We start from the raw sequence: 23,513 nt of genomic DNA on the forward strand, positions 1-23,513 counted from the left end.
AATGATGTGCATTGTTGAAGTACATTGTTGAAGTATAAATGGCTTAGAGCCGTCTAAAACTCAGGTAATATGAAATGGCATAAATAAATCAGAATGGCCGAGAATGTTATTCTGTATCACTCTCCCTATTAAGAAAAATCAGGAGTTTCAAGAGATCCTGTACAAAAATTAGGGGAATTCTCTGAAGGAGAAGGAGGGTATTTCTGAACATTATCCAGCTGCAATATGGATGAATATATAGGACTCAAGTGAAGGGCAGAAAAAGTTGTTCCAAAAGTGCTTTTCAAAAGGCAATTAAACTTTCTTGGGTATTTTTTCTCTCTAGAAGATGTTTTGCTTCTCATCCAAGAAGCTTCTTCAGTTCTTCAGCTTCTTGGATGAGAAGGGGGAAAAAATACCCAAGAAAGTCCAGTTATCTTTTGAAAAGCACCTTTGGGACAACTGTGACCTAGATGACTGAGAATCTTCATGGACAGAAAAAATATATTTTAAAAGCCGAAGAAACTTGCTGGAAGGACAAGCAGAACAGTAGAGAGAATATAGGTAGGCCTCAACTTACAACCAGTCCTTTAGTGCCCTTTCAAAGTTACAACAGCACTGAAAAAAGTGACTTATATGACCAGTTTTCACATTTATGACCATTGCCATGGTTACATGATCACATTTTGGGCACTTGGCAACTGGCATGTATTTATCACAGTTGCATGGTCCCAGGGTCATGTGATCACCATTTGTAACTTTCCCATCCGGCTTCCGGCAAGCAAAGTCCATGGGGGAATCCAGATTCACTTAATGACTACATGATTCATGAACAATTGCAGTGATTAACTGAACAGCTGTAGCAAAAAAATGTATAAAAATGGAACAAAACTCACTTAACAATCGCCTGCTTAGCAATGGAAATTGGGCTTAACTGTGTTGTAAGTCGAGGAGTAAACTGTGTATGAGAAATATTTTTTTTTTAAAAGTCTCCTGATTCCTTTCCCCTTTTCCTTCCAGAACATGGAGATGGTGCCCATACCACCCAAGACCTACGGGAACTTCTATGAAGGGGATGCCTATATTGTGCTTGCGGTAAAAAGAGCTGAGAAAAGGAGAGGGGTGTTTCATAGCCCATGAACTGTGGGGGCTGAATGCTGGGACATAATAAGCTTAGAGTGATGAAGGTGGCTTACATGGAAGCTTGTGCATGACTAGGAACAAATCTAAAAACGTTTGACACACATATGCAAAGCTTGCTTTTTCACACGGGAAGTTCAACTAATCCTGTACTACTGATAGTGCGGAATTAGAACAGGAGGAACGTTACATACTCTTATTACTGGTTATAAATTAACACTGGGCTATCTGCCAGATAGCCTTATGCATAACTCTCATTAAATGGCAGGTAGTTTTCAAAACTACACCTATTTAGGTTCCATCTTTTGATCATTTCTTTAGGTCAAAAAATATAATTTGGTTCTATTATTACTATTTTTGTCAAAACTTGCCATGATGGCTCATTATATTGATTTTATATGTCAGGGATCCCCCAACCCTTGGGCTGCAGGCCACTACAGAGCCTTGAGCCATTCGGAACAGGACCATGAAATGGGCATGCATGCGCACACATTTCCTTTGCACAAGTGCTGTGCGAGCATGTGCACACACTCCATTTGCATGTGGTAAATAGAGCTGTGTGCACATGTGCGCTTGCCCGCCACATATATATAACACCTGTGTTATATATTATGTAGTTGTAGTATATAATGCAAAATGTATGAGTACATAATCTCACTTAAAATCTGCACATAGGTGAAAAACTGTTGAAAGCTGATGCAGGAGGTTTTGCAGAGAAGACTGTAATTAATCAAACGCCCAGTTCAAAGCTCATCTCTGGCATTAGTTTTCAGGTGTGGTTAAATACCACTCTTACTGAAACTAGGAATAATAATTTGTCTCTGCCTTATCTAAAAAGATTATTTTTGAATCACTACAAGATAATTGATTAGAGCTAAATTTAATTGGAATTGACTACAGAATGTTCCAATGACTTCATTTAATCTACTATAAGTATTTAAGTACAAAAAGAGCCAATACTTTGAACAGTCTAAAGTCAAGTGATAAATAAAAGCTTCGGTAGCTCTCATTTATTTCAAAAGCTATTACATGTTCTTTAAATGTTAGCTCTTCTACTTTTTGCTTATTGGAAACTGTACTGAAAACTATATTTGACCAAAAACTAGGATGGACACTCAAAATTTATTTCTCATATTCTATTCATTTCCATCTTTTTATTATTTGTGAAATGTGAGCATATACAGTACATCTCTTTGCATTGTATATATTCTGGATTATTGTCATAATGACCCAAAATGTGGATATTAGTATAAGAAATGGGTAGAGGCATAGAAAAAATTGAGTTAGATCAAAGCCCAAATCCTGCAATACCTTATTCCTTTGCATATGCTTAAATGTTACAAGCTTACCGAGACAGCTGAGCATTAAAACAAGATAACTGATCTACTTCATTATTTATTGTACTATATTTTTAATTGAAAGCAAATTATTTACTTTACCCATTGTCTTTACATAGGGTCAGGGGTTGGGGATTTTTGTATAACAACCAGAGAAATATAAGTGAAATGCAACAGTGAGTTGCTATTCATAATAGTAAGCAAGCTTCCTTAATAATCATGATTATTCATCACAGGTGATTATTCTGTGTTGGTTACAGAACTGAGTTCAGCATTTTGAAATGAACATACTTGATTTGATATTAGCTAATATTCTTCTTTACTAATCCAGACACACAAGATTCAGAATACATTCACCTATGACATCCATTTCTGGCTGGGCAGTTCATCATCTCAGGATGAACAAGGTGCAGCTGCCATCTACACAACACAAATGGATGAGCACCTGGGTGGAGTTGCTGTACAGTACCGTGAGATTCAAAGTTATGAGAGTGACACATTTCGGAGTCACTTCAAGCAAGGCCTTGTGTACGTAAGGCTCTCTGCCATCCTTTTGGGACCAGTCTGCATAATTCTGGTTTCTTTTTCTTCATCCAAGAGTAGAGCTGTCCATGCTGAACAGATCAACAGGTTGATCATCTTGACTAGCAACAATTGCCCAAAGTAGCTCTGGTGTGGATTTAAAAATACATGTCTGTTTTCATGTGTTTTCTATATGCAATTTTGGTCTCCAATATTTGGAATTAAGGAAAACAAAACAAAACAGAACTAATTTGGATGGGTAGAGTTACCAGGGTTGTAGGGTGAAACTTAGAGTTGGTTTAGTAGTGGGATCGTGAAGTCAAGTCAATTTTGTTATGTGCTTGGAGTGGTCATCCAATATATTAAAAAAGTTTTCCAAAATAAATAGTTATAAACAAAAGATAAGGAAAGAGAATCAAGAGTTAGCCACTCCTGATTCTCTTTCCTTATCTTTTGTTTATAACTATTTGTTATAAAATAAATAATAAAATATTAATAAATTAATATTTTATTTTATTAAAATAATCAAAAATAAAACACAAAATAAAATTATAGCAAGATTTTCTCTGATCAATTTCCTAAATAAATTCAATTGCTTGTTTAAAGCAAGCTGACAGTCATAATCTTTGGAACAAGCCACAGGGCATTTTAACAGAAGTAGAATAAAGGTATCACCACTGCTGCAATGAGATATGGAAAAAAAAATTTTTTTTTCTTCATTTTATTAAGCATTTATAGGCCGCCCTTTTCCCTGAGGGGACTCAGGGCGGCTTACAATAATAGGGGAGGGGAGTGCAGGACAAGACACAAAAAGAAAATGTGAATAAAAATAATTAGCAATAAAAAAACCCCAACATTCATTCAACATTCGGGAGGGGCGAGAGTAAAGTCTTATCCCCAGGCCTGACGGGATAGCCAGATCTTGAGGGCTGTGCGGAAGGCCTGGACGGTGGTGAGGGTGCGGATCTCCACGGGGAGATTGTTCCATAGCATCGGAGCTGCAACTGAGTAGGCTCTCCTCCGCGTAGTCGCCAGTCAGCACTGACTGGCGGATGGAATTTGGAGGAGGCCTACTCTATGTGATCTGATGGGACGGAGGGAGGTAATCGGCAGAAGGCGGTCTCTCAAATAGCCAGATCCACTACCATGGAGAGCTTTATAGATGGTAAGAAGGACCTTGAAGTGCACCCGGAGACCAACAGGTAGCCAGCGCAGCTCACGGAGGATCGGTGTTATGTGGGCGAACCGTGGTGCGCCCACAATCACTCGCGCGGCTGCATTTTGGACTAGCTGAAGTCGCCGGATGCTCTTCAAGGGCAGCCCCATGTAGAGCACATTGCAGTATTCCAGCCTAGAGATCACAAGGGCTCGAGTGACTGTTGTGAGGGCCTCCCGGTTCAGGTAGGGCCGCAACTGGCGCACCAGGCGAACCTGGGCAAAAAATGCATTCATCTTTCAGATGAGTCAGTGTATTACGTATTATACAGAATTATTTGAATTCTGTATGAAGAAAGTAGTACAGTAATAGCAATAGCATTTAGATTTACACACCGCTTCACAGTGCTTCACAGCCCTCTCTAAGCAGTTACAGAGTCAGTGTATTGCCCCCAACAATCTGGGTCCTCCTTTTACCCACTTTGGAAGGATGGAGGGTTGAGTCAACCTTGAGCCTGGTGAGATTCGAACTGCCAAATTGCAGGCAACTGGCAGTCAGCAGAAGTAGCCTGCAATATTGCATTCTAATGACTGTGCCACCAGAGCTCATGTCAATTGACAGAATTGCACAGAAGCTGAATGTTTTATGTAGAACTTAATATACCTGTGTTTTCCCGAAAATATGACCTACTCAGAAAGTAAGTTCTAGCTTGATTTTTACATGTACACCCAATATAAGCCCTAACCCCCACACACAAAATAAGCCCTAATTAAGACCCCACCCACTCCAGGGTGCACAAGTAAAAATTAAGCTAGGGTAAGGATGGGGGAGGTGGAGCTGCCCTACTATTTACTTTCAGATAGTGGCAGCCAGGCCTCGCATACTGGGTCCATTTCTTCTGCTGCAGCCGGCAAGGCTTTCCTGAAGGCCTCTGTAGCTGATAACAGAGCTCCAGAGGATCGATCCAGAGCTCTTTTATCGGCTACAGAAGCCTTTAGGAAAGCCTTGCTGGCTGCAGCAGAACAAATGGGCCCAAGGCCTGGCTGCAACTATCTGAAGCCGAAGAAGTTCCTGAAGGCCTCTGACAGTAAAAAGAAGGCAGCTGGCAACTCATGCAAGTGAGGTGAGCCACTGGACAAAATCTTCCCCCTCAAAAATAAGACCTGGTGCATTTTGGTGGCAAAAAATTATAAGACATGGTCTTATTTGGGGGAAAACACGAGTATGAATATTTGTGGATTTACAATTATTAGGATTTAGTTCATATGTGGTCCAAATCCAACATGCTTAGCCACTTTTTGTTGGATAGGCTATACTTGGGTTCACACAACATGCTCAGCAACACATCACAGTTTCCATTCAGAATGGCTAGGCTCACACAAAAATGAGCATGCGGTTTTACGACTTAGTGTGATGCTTATGACAAGAAGCGGCTTTAGAAAAAAAGCTGACTGCCTGAATGGTCTGAAGATAGAAATAGAAAGCAAGGAAAACATGAAGACATACAAGGGAATTAGAGAGTAAAAAAAAAAATCTGGTTATTGTACATACGACAACTGGAGAAAGATTTTTCCTCCTTTTGTGGAGGACTGAACTCATTATCATGGTGGAGTTAGGTCTTTTGCAGCCCACAATATGAACCTTGTATTTCTTCTGCAGCTATAAGAAGGGTGGTGTGGCCTCGGGCATGAAACATGTGGAAACCAACACGTACAATGTGCAACGGCTACTGCATGTCAAGGGGAAGAAAAATGTGGTGGCTGGAGAGGTAGGTCAGAGCTCAATGGGGAAGGGGATGGTAAGGACTAGTAGATGAGCTATTAATGAAAGATCCTGGGTTAATATACCTGGTCCTTTTGATGCTTTTACCATTTATAAAGGTGCTAAAATCATACTCATCATTGTACACTGGCATGATACAAATCTTCTATGAAATGTTTATTTTTTTTAGATGTACTAGCACTTTTATCCTCATGATAAAAGCCATGCGATCACTACTTTTGCAAACGCTGTGCTTCTGTCCTTGGTAAAGGCTTCTCCTCCTTCCCACCCCAGAACATCCTTCCCTAACAATACAGCTGGGCTTCTTTTACTTTTAGTCGTCTCTCATCTCTGCTGCTTGTCTTGAATAGGTGGAGATGAACTGGAACAGCTTCAATTTGGGAGATGTCTTCCTGTTGGACTTGGGGAAGCTCATCATCCAGTGGAATGGGCCTGAAAGCAACCGCTTGGAACGGCTGAAGGTGGGTGGGGCAGGTGGAAATGCAGGAAGCTGGGTAGAGAGTCAGGAAAGAGGCGTTTGGATTTTGAGCTTTGCGCAATGATGGGTATAAGGAAATTTGATACCTAAAATCCAAAAACAAGATCTCATATAGCTGTGATGGCAAACCTATGACACGCGTGCCAGAGGTGGCACGCAGAGCCCTCTCTGCTGGCACATGTGCCATCACCCCAGGTCAGATCTCCGTGGCGTTTCTTCCGTGAGCTTCTGTTTTCCTGCAAACAGCGAAACAGAAATTCACGAAAGGAAAATATCTTACCTTTTGCCATGCTGCCAGTGTTGGGATGCACTGCTCCCCTCCAGCCAGCTGGTCCATGTATGTGTGAGCATGTCCATGCATGCGCATGCATGTCTGCACATTTGCACATGTCTGCACCTGCAGGCACACATTCAAGCCTACATGCATTCACATGCGCGCAAGCACACCTTTCAGTTTGGGCATGCGCACTCAGTTTGGGCATTCAGTGTCTAAAAGGTTCGCCATCACTGCCATAAATGCCAACAGAACATACACGTTAGAAATAAAATTGGGAGCAAATGTAGCCACTACCAGTGTATCATCTGTGTTTTGTTTCAGTAGGAGAATATTTTTTTGATATTTGGTTATATTGGGGGGGGGGGGGTTTGTTGGAATATTTTTATGCATTGTTAGCCACCGATATTCTCTGTGTTGAGATGGGTGATCATATAAACCACTTAAAGAAAAAAAAAGGAAACAGAACAATGGGATTAAAAAACCCGTTTGTTTTTTTTAAAGGATGCCATGGAATAGTTATTGAATCATCTTGAGAAATACTTCACTTTGGAAGCAAACAGCAACTCAGGAATAGTAGTTCAACAGCCATTCATAAATTCAATGCATTCAAAAAACTATTTTTGTCATTTTTGTCTATTCTATTCCTCTGATAGGTATTCTTAACCACAAGATATTGAAATGTCTTTTAATTCTTATGTGAATTTGCAAAAAGAGAGAAAAGAAATAGAGATTGCTGAAATATTGCAAATGGTTCATCTTTGGAAATTTCCCCCTTAGCAACTTATCTCCCCTCCCTCTCATCATATTCGGGACCTAAGATTTTTCAGGAAATGCCTTTTGCATTTTTGAATCAATACCACAAATAAAGAGCAGAGAGTATGAAGAATACTTTTAGTATATACAGTACATGCTACATGTTCAGTAATATAGCTTAACCAAATTAAAATTTTAGTGAAATGCAGTGACACAATCTAGTCATTTTAAAGCTGATGCTTTCCTTGTCTTCCATATGTTAACTAGCTTCTTGCTTATTTCTACACCCATGAACAATTCACTTTGAACAACATTCTCATAATTCACTTCCTTCAGAAATTTTTGCCCTTGTCCAAATTCTGTTGCATGAAAAAAAGTCATACTCACTTTCTTCCTGTAGCAGGAATGAAATCAAAAGTCAAGGAATCTGCTGTATGATTGCTTCAAAATTCAGAGATCTCTATGAATTACTTGAAGTTGCCCAATTCTTAGTCTCTCTGTGTGTGTGTATATGTGTGTGTGTGTGTGTGTGTTACACAAGCATGTAGCCACAACCTAATACCCAGTCTTAGGAGCCACAACCTAATACCCAGTCTTATTTCTGAATCTCTTTATTAGTTCAGCATTATTTTGATTTTCTCTTGCAACTTCTGACGTTGACTTGGGGTGGTGACCTTTTTCATAGGGCATGAATCTAGCCAAGGACATTCGTGACCGAGAGCGTGGTGGCCGAGCACAGGTGGCTATAGTGGATGGTGAAAATGAAGATGCATCTCCTGCACTCATGAAAATCATGTTCTATATGCTTGGAGAGAAGAGGAACATCCAACCGGCCATTTCAGATGAAGTAGTGGACCAGAAACTGAAATCCTCTCTGAAGCTCTACCAGTGAGTATTACTGGCATGCTGTGCTGGGAGCCTGAGGTAGAAAAAGATGTTGCATGGACAATAAGAGCCATGGTGGTGCAGTGGTTAGAGTGCAGCACTGCAGGCTAGTTCTGCTGATCACCATCTGCCAGCAGTTTGGCAGATCGAATCTCACCAGGCTCAAGGTTGACCCAGCCTTCCATCCTTCCAAGGTGGGTAAAATGAGGACTCAGATTGTTGGGGGCAATATGCTAACTCTGTAAACCACTTAGAGAGGGTTGTAAAGCACTGTGAAGCAGTATATAAGTCTCAGTGCTATTGTTATAGTTGCAGGAAAGAAGGACAAATCTTTAGGGGCAAATGAGAATGATAATTTCTTCACTATTCAAAAAACAAAGATTCCCTGTAAAGCATTTTTACCCTTATTCTGCAGTGACATTGCATTAGCTAGATAACTCTCTACTGAATAGGGGCTGTACTTAATGGGTTTGGAAAGATGAGGGCAGAAACATGGTAAGCGTGACAATAATACAAATATGTCATATGATACATGTGGGTGAACCCACTATTTTGTTCTCTTGCACCTATACCAAATATTAGAGGATATTTACAGGAATAAAATGCTATTTAATAAATGCTTTATGTTCCCACCTCCAAGTGATGAAAGGCCACACTGCTGGTTATGGGCAAGTGTAATTAGAGAGAAGACTGGAGGCCACAAGGAGAGGATTGGGCAATCCTGGGATGGGCAATCCTGATTCATCTCCACATACAACCATAGAACTTCAAGTGATTTCAGGATAGTTACTCTAAGTACCTAAGATTCCACCTTTGTTATTTAACAATACTAGTGTTGCCAAATGTTTTTTAACTTCAGTTCATAAAAACTACCCATGTTGGTAGTTGGTGGTTTAGTAATGGTGGAAACCATCTAACAACCTTTCACTGCCTACAACAACCCTCCAAATGCATCAGTCTCCAGCCCCCATCAACAACTGGTCATGAAAGAAAAGAGTTTGAGAAAGGCTACAATAGAAACAATGATCCTTAGATCTTGGAGGGAATATTAAGGCCATGGGCACAGGAAAGAGGCCTTACGGAGGTTTCCTGGCCTACTAGTGTTTTGGGAAACACACTGCATATACAGATAGTCCTTGACTTACAACCACAATTGAGTCAAAAAAACTATGTTAAGTGAAACATTTGTTAAGTGAATTTTGCCCCATTTTATGACAATCCTTGCTTCAGTTGTTAAGTGAATCACTGCAGTTGATATTAGTAAGCTGGTTGTTAAGTAAATCTGGCTTCCCCATTGACTTTGACTGTCAGAAGGTGGCAAAAGGTGATCACATGACCTTGGGACACAGCAACGGTCATAAATATGAGTCAGTTGCCAAGCATCTGAATTTTGATCACATGATCATGGGGGTGCTGGAAAAGTCATCACTGTGAAAAATGGTCATCAGTCCTGTTGTAACTTTGGATGGTCACTAAATGAACTGTTATAAGTCAAGGACCACCTATATTTGGGAAGATTTCCTTGCAACTGTGACAATAAAACAAAACAAAAGCATAAAAAAGAGTCTTCCTCTTTTCCCTGTCCTTTGCATTTATTCTTCTAAATAATCACACGAAAGCTTAAAAGTAATATAAAAGTCAGATTTTTTTGTATGTGGGACAGAACTCATGGTTCATGTATCTGAAGAAGAAAAAAAATCTAATGTGGGTCATTTATGTTATTTCCACACTCTGAAACTTTGTAAATCTAGCTGTGAGATTTTTTAAAAAAAATAAGGCTCCATAATGCTACATATTAGCCCAATCTTCATTTTTTTGTTGTGGAGATCTTATGTTGGCTCTGTGGAATGGCACAGGAAGGGAGAGGGGATGGTTTCACGTGAGTGGCTGGCAGGTGCACCCATGCCTGTATTGCTCCGCTTGTGCATCCGTGTGTACACAAATGGAATGCACACCCACTTACCCGCTGCTCTCTTAAGCGGGGATGTACTGGTGCACCAGTGGTGGGTTGCAGGCAGTACGCCCTAGTACGGGTGTACCGGTGCCTGCCGGGAGCACCGGGCACCGTTCCGTTCCAGTGCTCCAGAGAGCCCGCCCGCCCGCCCACCGTCCTTACTTGTATTTGAGCTCTTTGGTGCTTCTGTGCACGGAGCATACAGCACCTGCCTGAAACTCCGCCGAGCAGCTGGAGCATTGAGGAGGCATCGCGGAGCATCACAGGAGGTAAGGACGCATGCGTGTGCTGCGTGTGTGCATGTGCACTGCATGTGTTCATGTGGTGGCCACCAGGCCCTGTTGCACCGTACCGGTTGCAACAGGATCCAGAACTCACCACTGCTACCAGTTTAACAACTGGTTTGCTGAGTGTGCGCACGCCTGACACACCTGACGCAAGCTACATATGTGTGTACAGTTCACAGGAAAACAGCTGAGGTGCGGCAATCCACTCTGCTGTGCCTATCAGCTGGGCTAGAAAACAAGGAAATATATGTGGGTATAGCCCAGGGGCCGGTGGCAGGCCCACCTAAAGGTCAGAGCGAACTGGTTCGCTCTCACCTGAATTTCGGAGCTACCAGTTTGCCTGAACAGGGCCGAACCGGTAGAATCCCACCCCTGGCGTGCACCGACACTTATAGACTGCTTCCACGGCCAAGTTCTGAATGGCACACGGCCTAGTAGTGGGCTGCAACCCAGGGATTGAGGTCCCCTGTTGTAATATTTGTTCTATGACAACACTTTGTTCTCTTTCAAGTGTCTCTGATGTAGAAGGGAATCTACTTGTGCAGGAAGTTGCTATCCAGCCTCTTACCCAAGACCTCCTGAAGCATGAGGTAAGGGACTTCTTTGAAACTGAGCTTGCATGTTTCTTGGTGGAGGAAAGAAGTAATGAAATACCTCAGTGCTCAACTCTCATAAACGGACACCTTCTACTGCCACTTCAATCTCAAACTGAGAAGCAAAAGAGGGTGCACTTTCTTTAAGAGAGAATTTGACAATAATAACTGACAGGAAAAAAAGGTGTTCTGTTCACAGAGTAGACTCCTAATAGAACAACCATAAAATGGGAACCTGCTTTTTCTCTTGTTAGGATTGCTATATCTTGGACCAAGGTGGTATGAAGATCTTCGTGTGGAAGGGCAAACACTCCAGCAAGGAAGAGAGGCAGCAGGCCCTGTCAAGGGCCTTGGTGAGTGAAGATGGACAAATGTCTTTGGGATGGAGGCACAGCTGGGACCATAACAGAAAAGTTTCAGGAATCGTGGCCATACTAGGAAAGTGTTTCCATATTTTTTCTCCTAACTTTTAAAGGGACTGCAGTTCTACTGACTCATCATCATCCATATGATTTTGAACCAAAATATTGCTATTACAACCTGTCTTTATTCTTTGTGTCCTTTTTCATTTCATAGGATTGGGTAGATATCAATAAAACAAAACAAGAAAGTATATAACATGCAACGAAAACTTCCTCTATTCCTAATAGTAGGAATTTTTACAAGAATATTCTTGGTTTGGGCAGCAAATTCCAGGAAATATTAATGCAGATTCCTCAAAGAATATGAAATGTCTGTCTATGAAATGTTAAGTGAAGAACAACTACTAATGCTTACTAGAATTAATTGGAGACAGTTTATGACACAAAGAGAAATACCACTATATGAGGAAGAAAAATTATGTTTAGATAAAAGATAATCTTGAGTTCTTTTCCCCACTAAATGAGCAAAAAAAACCCATAAATATTTAAATAGTTGCATTTTTAAAAAGAAAATGATCCAAGGATTATTTGAATTTCTTGTGGCATGATACCTGAATTATAATTCATCAAATAATTCTAAATAAATGCTTTACTGAAAACAATTCTTTTTAAATACGTTCCTATTTTAGATAATTTACAGGAAACCAATAAGTTCTCTTGAATGAAACTGTTTGCTGCCTATGGAAGAGTATGATTCTTATTGTGAATATTCATATTTTCCATTTCAGGGTTTCATCAAAGCAAAAAACTACTCACCTACCACTAGTGTGGAGACTGAAAATGATGGCGCTGAATCGGCTGTTTTCAGGCAGCTGTTTCAGAAATGGACAGTTCACAATCAAACCACTGGCATTGGCAAAACTCATACAATTGGAAAAATAGGTAAACACTAGAGCAGAGGCAGCTTGTGTCAAGTATGAATTCAACCCTTCTTTACTACAGGTTCTTTGTCAGCATGATTATATTGTAGCATTCGGAATAATAGTATAATCACTAGAGGGTGACAAACAGTAGAAGACTTACTGTATATTAAATACCTTCTCACATATTCCATCCACATAATCAAAACCTGTTCCATCTTGTTGCTATCTACTCTTCATGTAACAATCTGGGCTTGCACAAAAGAGCTGATCATTTCAAGCCTATCTACCTGTTAACCTTCTCTATTTTCCTTACAACAGCCAAGGTGGAGCAGGTGAAGTTTGATGCCAATAGTTTGCATGCCAGGCCAGATCTGGCTGCCCAGCACAAGATGGTTGATGATGGTTCTGGAGAGACACAGGTAAGGAATATGTTTGTTTTCCTAAAATAATATAGTACCTGTATCAGTGATTCCACTAGTTGAGGAGTGGCAACATTTATGCCATGTAGGTACAAAGACTCATCCAGTAAAGAGAGGAAAGCACACCACTTGATCGTCTAAAATTAGTATCAGCCCATGGACCAATTGATTTATTGAAAATAATGAATCTTGCTATGTTCCAATTTCATCAGCAAGATTTGTTTGTACTAGCATCTGTTATATTCCTTGAAGACCATTTGATAAAAATATAGAAATGAAAGATTTTAGCTAAATAACGAACTTCTACACTTGTGTGGGAGATTATCAAGCTTCTGCAGTAAGGAAGCCATTGGTTCAATTCAAAGTTCATTTATTCAATTTGCATATGTTTCAGGATTATTTTTCCTAATCTTATGGCAGCCTTCAACTATGGTACAGCAGTTGCTTATTTCCCAATATTCATGACAGTAGAAATTTTACTCAGCTGTTTTTGTCTGAAACTTTAAGCCAAAACATCCATATTGAAGCATATCACTGTAGCCACAATTGTTAAATTTGAGTTTGTAGACAGGTATTTTGTTTTGAATTAAAGTGGAGATTCTTCTATTTTGCACCAATAATTAATTTATTGCCCTTTAAAAAAATAAGCACAGCAAATCATTAATTGCACACAACACTGTCCTATATCCCAATTTCCAAAATTTGATTAACTTTCCATAGTGTGAAGGATGTGGTTTTTATAGTTGAGTAGGGAGACACGAAACCTTCTGTTTCCAGTCATGGGGATCCTTCATGTTAACTTTGCCCACATACCATATTTTTTGGACTATAAGATGCACCAGTGCATAAGACACACCAAGATTTCAAAGAGGTAAGTAAGAAAAAAAAGTTTTTGTCTTTCCTCAGCTCCCAGGAGCATTCTGCAGGCTTCAGCAAGACTGGGGTAAGGCAAAAATGCCCTCCACCCCTGCTGAGGCCTGCAGGATGCTTCTGGGGCAGTGGGGGAAGGGAAAAAACATCCCCGTTTTTCATAAAAATGGCCCGTTTTTCATAAAAATGGGAAGCGGGGTGGGGCTTCGGAAGGCCAAAAATATCTGTATTTGGTATATAGGATGCACCAACATTTCCATGCTCTTTTGGGGGGGAAGTGTGTCTTATACTCCGAAACATATGGTAATTGATTATACAAAGGATTCTATTTTCTTACATAATAGGCATCTTGCTCTAATGTTGTACTTTCCTTGACAGGTTTGGAGAATTGAGAACTTAGAACTAGCACCAGTAGAGGGTCGCAACTTCGGGCATTTCTACAGTGGTGACTGCTACCTTATCCTCTACAAATATTTAGTTTATAACAAGATACACTACATCATTTACATTTGGCAGGTAAGCATGCAAAGAAAGGACAGACAGAATGAAAATGCAGCATAGGTAGAGAGGATATAGATTGAGAATCAAATGTCACTCAAGAAATCCTTTAGAAATAGAATCATAGAGCTGGAAGGGACCTCAGAGGCCTTCTAGTCCAACCCTCTGCTTAAGACTTTATACCATTCCAAACAAATGATTATCCAATCTTTTCTTGAGAATCTCCAGGGATGGAGCACCTACAACTTCTGGAGGCAAGTCGTTCCACTGATAAATTGATCTCCCTGTCAGGAAATTTTTCCTTAGTTCTAAGTATTTGATGTTATTCCCTTAAAATTAGTAAAGTATTTAAAAAGAATCCTAACCAAAGATGAGCTTGGTCACAAGGCATAAATGTAGTCCAGGAATTATTTGAAAATTCTAGTCAACATGAATCCTGAGGTTCATCAGAAATGTGCTGCCTTGGAACTGTGCTGGAACTAAGCTCTTAGCATCACATATTCATCTTAGAAAGTTGAAACTGTAATTTCTAACAAGAAAGAGAACCAACATTGGGAACAATGGTAACTGTACATTAATTTAAAGTTATTTTTTTTCCTGTGATCTGGCACTCATCACTCAAAAGCCACGAGACCTTTTACCAAAAGAAAGTTGTGCATCTCTGCACTAAATACAGATATAAAACGTACAAGGCCATCAAGAATGGTAAAGTTACCAAGATTCCTTAAGTAGAAATCCTTTGAACTGTAGTGGAGGAACAACTGCAATGTTCTCCGGAAGGGTTCAGTGAGTTTTCTCTTCGCTTCCCAGGGCCGTCACGCCACCAAGGATGAGATTACTGCCTCTGCCTACCAAGCTGTCACTCTGGACCAAACATATAATGGTGAGCCTGTGCAGGTGCGAGTCACCATGGGCAAGGAACCTGCTCATCTAATGGCCATTTTCAAAGGACGCATGGTAGTGTATGCGGTAAGTAGGGGAGGGGCAGACTGCAAGATAATTTACCTGCTTTCATTCCCCCCATCCAATAAGGTCTAACATAGAGGTGGTGCAGTTGATCTCTAATGGGTTACCCCAGAGGCTCTGCCTGAGCAATGGCATTGGGACAGAGGCATATCTTCCTTTTCCCGCTAAGCATTTTTCTAACCTCAATTGTCTCCTTCTGAACCATGTTATTATCAGTCTTTCTGTTGGGGAAGTTATTTACACTTGCCTACCATTATGGTTAGTAGCAGTTTCTGGCATGTGGGATAAGTGAAAGGACAGGTTAAGTATGGAAAAATGACAAGAAGTAAAGGATTAAGCACTTTGTGTTCTTCTAACTAAATTTGGAGGGAGGATGGTGGGAGGGAAGGAGGGAGGGAGGAAGGAAGGGAGGGAGGGAGGGAGGGAGGGAGGGAGGGAGGGAGTGATGTTTCCAGACAGCAATTTCCAGAGCCAAATTTATTTACTAACATATTTCTGTCAAAGGGATGGTTTTTTACTCCTTAATACATTTTCTGTTCTGAAAGAAAATGAGATGAACATGGGAAACTTGGGATATTGATAAATACAAGGTACAGTACTCAACTCAATTGTCAACATTTTTTTCCCCATTCTTCCACAGGGTGGCACTTCCCGATCTGATAATACAGAACCAGAACCTCCCACCCGTCTTTTCCAAGTTCATGGGATTAATGAATACAACACCAAGGCTTTGGAGGTGTCTCCCACGGCCTCCTCCCTCAATTCCAATGATGTCTTCATTCTTAAAACCCAGAGTTGCTGTTACCTCTGGTATGGTAAGGTAGGTAATGTACCATGATGGGGGAAGCGCATGCATTAGAAATAAGCACTGAAGCGCTAATTTTAGCATTGCCTGCAAGAAAGTAGAATTTAATAAACAAGGATATGTGTCAACCAAGGACTAAGTAAGTGGATGGGTAGTAATTCCTAAGGGCCATAGTTTCCTAATAAGAGGATGGGGACCAGAGGTGGGTTGCTCCCAGTTTGGTCGAACTAATAGTAGCGACAGTGCAGAAGCATTGCGAGTGGGGGAGCACGCGCAAGAGCACGCCCGAACCAGTAGTAAAAAAATTGGCAGCCCACCACTGATGGGGACCATAACTGGCATCTAAATCTCAAGCTGGAGAGAAAGAGGCAAAGTATGGTTTAAAAAGTAGCACAGTTCAGATCATCTCTTGATCATTTTTTACAATTTACCACATTAGTTCTTTCCACAGGGCTGCAGTGGGGACGAGCGAGAGATGGCCAAGAGTGTTTCCGACCTGATCTCCAGGACAGAGAAAGTTGTGGTAGCAGAAGGCCAGGAGCCTGCAGCGTTCTGGGTTGCACTAGGTGGAAAGTCTCAGTATGCCAACAACAAAAGGTAACATCTTCCAAGCATCTGGAAGAGGTGACCAATAAAGCGGGGGAGGAGCAATCTATCCTAGTGCTGTGCAAACAATATTTGCATTGGTGGCTCAGTGTTTAGAATGCAGTATTGCAGGCTAACTCTGCAGACTGCCAGAAGTTCAATCCTGGCCAGCTCAAGATTCACTCAGCCTTCCATCCTTGCAAGGTCGGTAAGATGAAAACCTTGATTGTTGTAAGCAATGTGCTGATGTTGTAAACTGCCCAGAGAATGCTGTAAATGCACTATAGAATGGAGTGGTATGTAAATCTAAGTGCTATTGCTACTGCTATTTGCTCAGGCTACATCAGGGATGTCTGAAACTCTGGTCTATCAATTCCCAATTCCCAACTCTTCCAACATGTGGGAACCATAGGATGCTGGGAGTTTTAGTTCTATACCTAAAAGGCCACCATTGATCCTATCCCCGCCTTAAAACTTCTGTTTAACCACATCTGTTTCTGAACTCCCGTAGCCAAGCCATAGTCTTTCGTAGTGATAAAGCCAGAATTGGATACAACAGCCATAAGTTTCATCTTCAGTCAGAACTGCAGAACACTCATAGTTCTGGGGATTACATCTACACAGTCTGTTTAAAAAACAACACCTTTAAAGCCAGCTGAACAATTGACATGTTTTGGGCTTTGGAGACCCAGTTGGGTTTTTAGCTAATGTCTTGTTGATGTCAGGCAATTCTAGAATAGAATAACAGAGTTGGAAGGGACCTTGGAGGTCTTCTAGTCCAACCCCTTGCCTAGACAGGAAATCCTATGCCATTTCAGACAAATGGTTATTCAACATCTTAAAAACTTCCAGTGTTGGGGCATTCACAACTTCTGGAGGCAAACTGTTCCACTGATTTATTGTTCTAATTGTCAGGAAATTTCTCCTCAGTTCTAAGTTGCTTCTCTCCTTGATTGGTTTCCACCCATTGCTTCTTGTTCTACCTTCAGGTGCTTTGGAAAATAGCTTGACTCCCTCTTCTTTGTGGCAACCTCTGAGATATTGGAACACTGCTATCATTTCTCCCCTAGTCCTTCTTTTCATTAAACTAGACATACCCAGTTCCTGCAGCCGTTCTTCATGTTTTAGTCTCCAGTCCCCTGATCATCTTTGTTGCTCTTCTCTGCACTCTTTCTAGAGTCTCCACATCTTTTTTATATCCTGGCGACCAAAACTGAATTCTGTCAGAATTCAAACAGGGAAGCAGGGGAACAACAGTGAAGAAGTGACCTATGGGCTGTAGTCAGTTTGTTGAATTCAAGGAGCAACTTGATAACCGTTATGTTTCATTCATAAAAACCGGGGCTGTGATTATGGTTGAATAGGAAGAGTTTGAGCAGCAGTAGCAGAGAGCTCTTAATCATTTTCTGCCCTGCCATCTCTCTGCTCTAGGCAGCACCCATTTCAATGCTGCTGAGTGGCTAAATCCTTTACTGTATCAAAATTTCCCCATATTTGTCAGGTTGTTGTTCCAGCAGCACCTCGAATTGCTTTATCTATTTTACGCAGATTGCAAGAAGAAACTATTTCGATCACGCCTCGGCTTTTTGAGTGTTCCAATAAGACAGGCAAGTTCCTTGCCACGGAGATCACCAGTTTTACTCAGGATGATCTAGAACAAGATGACGTGTTCTTGCTGGATGCCTGGGACCAGGTGGGTATGAATGTGGAAGATGCAATAGATAGAGGAAGACATTTATCCACAGAGATTATTTTTCTTCCAGAAATAATTGAATCAAAGGTGCCTCCTATTATTGAGCAATTTGCATGCCCACCCACATCCCATCTGATCTGATTATTAATATAGTCTGCAGTTGATTGCAGTTGCCTGTGCTATATTCTCAAAGAACTCTCAGAACAGAATATTCTCTTCCTCTCACCCTTCATCACTTCCGCTTTTTTTTCACAGTTCTCACTTCACTCTCATAACTGTCATCCCCGTAAATCACAACTGAGTAGCTTAGGAAGAGAATGCTTATTGGAATAATTCTCTGGTACCAAACACCAATTTCTGCTTCCCTTTCTGCTTTTTCCACTGTATGGCAGCAGTGGGTACCTCACAGAACACCAGACGTCACCTAATCCTTACTTCTCCTTTTCGGGACTCTGCGGAGATTGTCACAATTGAAATTCAGTTGCTAGTTGACAGACCACAGAGGCATAATTTTCCATGGCAATACGTAGTAAAATACATGTAGTCTCTAATAGGCCTAACACACATCATCTTTGACAAGAGTAGTTGAGCTTGAAACAAAAGATTGCTTATCCCTGCCATAGAAGTGGCAAAATGTGTCTGTTTCAAATGAAATCAGTGCACTCTTCTGCAAAACCTATGTAAAAGCCAATTAAAAAGCCAGAATATCATTGCAGGGGCCAGGCTCTGCCTTAACTTTATGCCAACCTACATACAGAAAACTGGATCCAAAAATAAAAAGCACTCAACTGCCAATCTAATAGGAAAACACACACACACACACACACACACACACACTCTCTCTCTCTTAAATATGTGAATCTGCAGACCATTTCTAATACCCCCCCAATGGAATATATGTACCAAATATCTTTTTCAGTAATACTTATATATTTTCTGATTTGCAGAACTGGTTGCAGGAATCAGTTTTTAAATTGTGCAGTTACCTGCCAGATAAAGCCACCAAACCAAACAAAAATAAATCCCTTATCTATAATTGCCAAAGCTAGGATTCACTGGCCAGCCGTGTTGTGTATTTTTGTGAATGTGTGTGATGATGTTTTATTCATTCACCAGAAGGTATACACAAATAAGAATCTTTCATTCTTACTTTGAGCTATTAAAGTAAGTTTGCATTTAGGGAAGGTAAATGTCTAACAGGAAGAACTGTTTATCCAGGTATACTTCATTGCTTCAGAATCCTGATTTCCCCCTAATTGTATACCTATTTCCATTGCATAAATTTTCCCTATGTACCTGAAGGAGGGGAAGAGGCAGGTTAGGGCTAGTATTCCTGACTCTCTTGGAGGAAGTAATGGCAGTGGTTTTACCTACTTTCCTGCTTCTATTCCAAACACTTTCATTATTTGACTCTCTTGCCCATTAACTCTCCATTGACACAAATATCCTTTATTACCATATTCTCAATGTAAGCTGTCCTCCAATTTGTAACAAACATACTTCCAGCCAATGTGTTTGTTGGAAGACTTTAACTCTTTTTAATTAACACCAGAAAGCCACCAGTTATATACACTTCTGCTCCTAATTTGTTAAATGTGCTTTACTTCATGGTGCCGGATTCCATCTTAATTCCCCAAATAATGTACATTCTTGCTCAGAGAAGAGGCAGATGGAAATTTGGACATGGGATGAGAGTTGTTTTGAGAATTACCCCTACCAGGTTCTAATAGAGCACTTTTGGATTGTTTACATTAATAAGGATTTAGCTGATTTTTAAAAAGTCCTCTTTTGCAAGGTTCTGTCTTTACAGAACTTTAGTTTTATATACCATATTTTTTGGAGTATAAGATGCACCGGAGTATAAGACGCACCAAAGTTTTGAAGAGGCAAATAATTAAAAAAAAGGTTTTTGCACTCTGCAAACCTCCTGAAAACGGGCCCATTTTTTTTTTTTAAAAAAGGGCATGAATATCCCTTAGGAAGCTTATAGAGTGCTCTGGGGGCTGGGGAGGCAGAAATGAGCAAAAAATGCACCTTTTTTGCTCAATTCTGCCCTCCCCAGTAATACTCTGAAAGCCTCCTAAAGGCTCTGCATGGCCATTTTTGCAAAGAGGGCGGGGTTTCAGGAGGCAAAAAATGCTGTATTCAACGTATAAGACACATCCAGATTTTCAGCCTCTTTTTTGAGGGAAAAAGGTACATCTTATAGAAAAAATACAGTAATTCTGATCCAATTTTTATGTTTGCGTATTCTTATTCCTTATACCTGGAGTCATTTTCAGCATTGAAATTCTAATCCTGGAAAAATGGTCCAAGCTACATACAGTTTTTCATGATCAGAGACATCTCCCCCCCATAGGTTTATTTCTGGATTGGTAAAGATGCAAATGAGGCTGAGAAAGAAGCAGCAGCTGTCACTGCCCAAGAATACCTGAAGACTCACCCAGGCAGTCGGGACCCTGACACTCCAATTGTGATTGTGAAACAAGGCAATGAACCTCCAACATTCACTGGCTGGTTTGTAGCATGGGATCCTCTCAAATGGACAGTAAGTGACAAAAAGTTATTCTTCCCACTTGGGAAGCCTGTACTGTATGCGAAAAGTGACCTATTCCTTTACTAAGGTAGTCTGGAGACAAAAGGGCAGAAATCATGTGTGTGTGTTTTGTGGTGGCTCAGTGGCTAAGATGCTGAGCTTAACGATCAGAATGGTTGGCAGTTCAGCGGTTCAAATCCCTACCGCCGCATAATGGAGTGAGCTCTCATTACTGTCCCAGCTTCTGCCAACCTAGCAGTTCGAAAGCATGTAAAAATCCAAGTAGAAAAATAGGGACCACCTTGGTGGAAAGGTAATGGTGCACCTTCAACATTAATCATGCCGGCCACATGATCACAAAGACGTCTTTGGACAGCTCTGGCTCTTCAGCTTTGAAACGGAGATGAGCACTGCACCCTAGAGTCAGGAACAACTAGTACATATGGGCAAGAAGAATACACACACACACACACACACACACGAGAGACAGGGGGAGAGAGAGAGGGAGGGAGGGAGGGAGGGAGATTTATATATGGAAGAACCTTCATTTTCATGAAAGGAATGCCAGCTAGGGGAAAGTCTTTAAGGTATTTTCATTGCCTAAGCTTTCAGCTATAAATTAAAAAACAAAATTCTGCCTGTCTTCCTGCAGGGCAAGAAAACCTATGAAGAACTGAAAGCTGAACTTGCCAATGATGATAGCCTTGACCAACTCACTTCTGTAAGTATGGCTGATAAGGCAAGCAGTAACGCAGAGTGTTAATAGCAAGATACTGTACTGCTTTCCACTGTGAAAGGAATAGGAAATCCTCTTTCAAATTATTTCAGTACCTTAAAGAAGTGAAGCCTGCATTTATTTACTCCTGAAATACAATATCTTTCAGTTGAGGAGAAAAAGGAATAAAGTGAAGGAATATGAACCAAGTCAAGCAAAAACATTTGGAGCTTAGTTTACAACCAGATCTTCACATTTGGAACTCACGGTATACAATGAACAAGGAATGTTGGACTATTTTAAAAATTAACATTAGGCATAAACTTTAATGAACTCTCTAGGGAGTGTCTCAAATCATCCAGGTCATGGTTGTCCCAAAGGTGCTTTTTCAAAAGGCAACTCAACTGGATTTTTTTTTTTCCTTGAAGACGTTTCATTTTTCATCCAAGAAGCTTCTTCAGTTCTGACAGTCTTCTTGGATTAGAAGCAAAACATTTTCAAGGAGAAACAAGAAAAAGCACCTTTGGGGCTCCTAAGAGCACATTATTCTACCTGGGCATCAAATGTTATTACATTCATATATTTGCTGGTGTGCATATGCCAATTTGGAGGAACAGTGCAAAGGTAGCAGGGAAGTCAGTGAAATGGAAGAAAATATAGAAATTACAATTCTGACAATTGTATATTAAATGCATACAAATTTCCCATTATCATCACCATTCAAGCAATACTGATGACACCATAAACATTCAGATTTATTCTTAAACCTAAAATAGTTTTTCATGAACATTGATGGTCCTCATTTAGTGACAATTCAAACCGGCATATTGGTTGCTAAATGAAGTGGTCACTAAGTGAAACTGCAACTGTGCTTATAATCTTACTTCCACTTTGCTTCACTTTACAGACCTGAGGTGGTCATCATAAGCATGGGAACTGGTCATAGTTACTTTTTCATCACCATCATAATTGCAGTCACTAAAAAGGCAGTTACTAAATAAGGAAACTTGTAAAGGAAATTGAAAACAAGATTCAGGCACAGAATAATTATAATTTGTTAAGGATTCCATGGCCTAGGCCCTAGGCATTGATAATCTACCCAAAAACTTTGAAAGGTCACAGCAATGATTTTTTTTCATTCACTTGTAATGCAGCAGGGCCTTTTAATTCATGTATTTCATCTTCTTGATCTCACTATTTACACATAGTGAGTGACTCCATGATGCTGCCATTCTTTAGCACAAAACTGCCTTTTTAGGTTGCGTCAAACACCATTTGTTTTTAAAATGACACTCTAAATGACTCTCACAAAGTTCCTCAACCACAGCATATTCACTGGTCATTTGCACCGCAGGGTCCCTTTTCAAATACACAACTCCTCCTATCTACAATTTCAAAGAGAATCAATTTAGAAAAAGCCCAGCCTGTAACTCCTTTTTATCGAATTTAAACAAGGACAAAATGGACATGGGAATAGCTTTGAGGGCTTCCCCTTTTTCTATTTCAGGAAATCTTGGAAGGAAAAGAAGTTTTTACTGCCAAGACAACTTTTGGCAAGTTGTCATTCTCTACATACCCCTTGGAGAAATTGGTGAATGTAGCTGGAGAAGACCTTCCCAAGGACATAGATCCCAGCCGGAAGGAGGTGAGATCAGAGGGCTATAGTCAGAATTTCCATGGGGACAGTGAGGGTATTTCAAGAGTTGATATTTGCTGAAAATCCAGGATAAAAAACAGCTGCTCACTACAAAGTTTATTAAATGTCTTGGGAACTTTCTTTACTCTGGTATGAAGATAAAGCACTATTCTAATCTCCTTCTAAAATGTTTAGCTTTAACATTTTAATTCGAACATTTTAGTTTTCATAGACAGGAAGTCTTCGATTTATGACAATTGAGCCCAAAACCTCTTTTGCTAAGTGAGACAATTAAGAGAATTTGGTTCCATTTTACGACCTTTCGTGTCACAGTTGTTAAGTGAATCTTGCTTCCCCATTGA

The 23,513-nt window shown here is 40.5% G+C and overlaps 1 protein-coding gene across 1 annotated transcript in view; it reads left to right on the top strand.

Moving 5' to 3' along the window:
• VIL1 (villin 1) overlaps positions 1-23,513 on the top strand; it is a 33,100-nt gene that overhangs the window by 5,148 nt on the left and 4,439 nt on the right. The window contains exons 3-19 of the mRNA XM_032217290.1: positions 1,000-1,074; positions 2,788-2,984; positions 5,794-5,902; positions 6,267-6,377; positions 8,110-8,312; positions 11,062-11,140; positions 11,398-11,496; positions 12,294-12,447; positions 12,747-12,847; positions 14,096-14,233; positions 15,026-15,184; positions 15,822-16,001; positions 16,438-16,583; positions 18,120-18,264; positions 20,624-20,812; positions 21,453-21,521; positions 23,023-23,160. Coding sequence (XP_032073181.1) covers positions 1,000-1,074; positions 2,788-2,984; positions 5,794-5,902; positions 6,267-6,377; positions 8,110-8,312; positions 11,062-11,140; positions 11,398-11,496; positions 12,294-12,447; positions 12,747-12,847; positions 14,096-14,233; positions 15,026-15,184; positions 15,822-16,001; positions 16,438-16,583; positions 18,120-18,264; positions 20,624-20,812; positions 21,453-21,521; positions 23,023-23,160 — 2,292 coding nt within the window. The remainder of the gene's footprint in view (positions 1-999; positions 1,075-2,787; positions 2,985-5,793; positions 5,903-6,266; positions 6,378-8,109; positions 8,313-11,061; positions 11,141-11,397; positions 11,497-12,293; positions 12,448-12,746; positions 12,848-14,095; positions 14,234-15,025; positions 15,185-15,821; positions 16,002-16,437; positions 16,584-18,119; positions 18,265-20,623; positions 20,813-21,452; positions 21,522-23,022; positions 23,161-23,513) is intronic.

This window comes from Thamnophis elegans, chromosome 1 (assembly GCF_009769535.1).
Source record: "Thamnophis elegans isolate rThaEle1 chromosome 1, rThaEle1.pri, whole genome shotgun sequence".
Classification (NCBI taxonomy): Eukaryota; Metazoa; Chordata; class Lepidosauria; order Squamata; family Colubridae; genus Thamnophis; species Thamnophis elegans.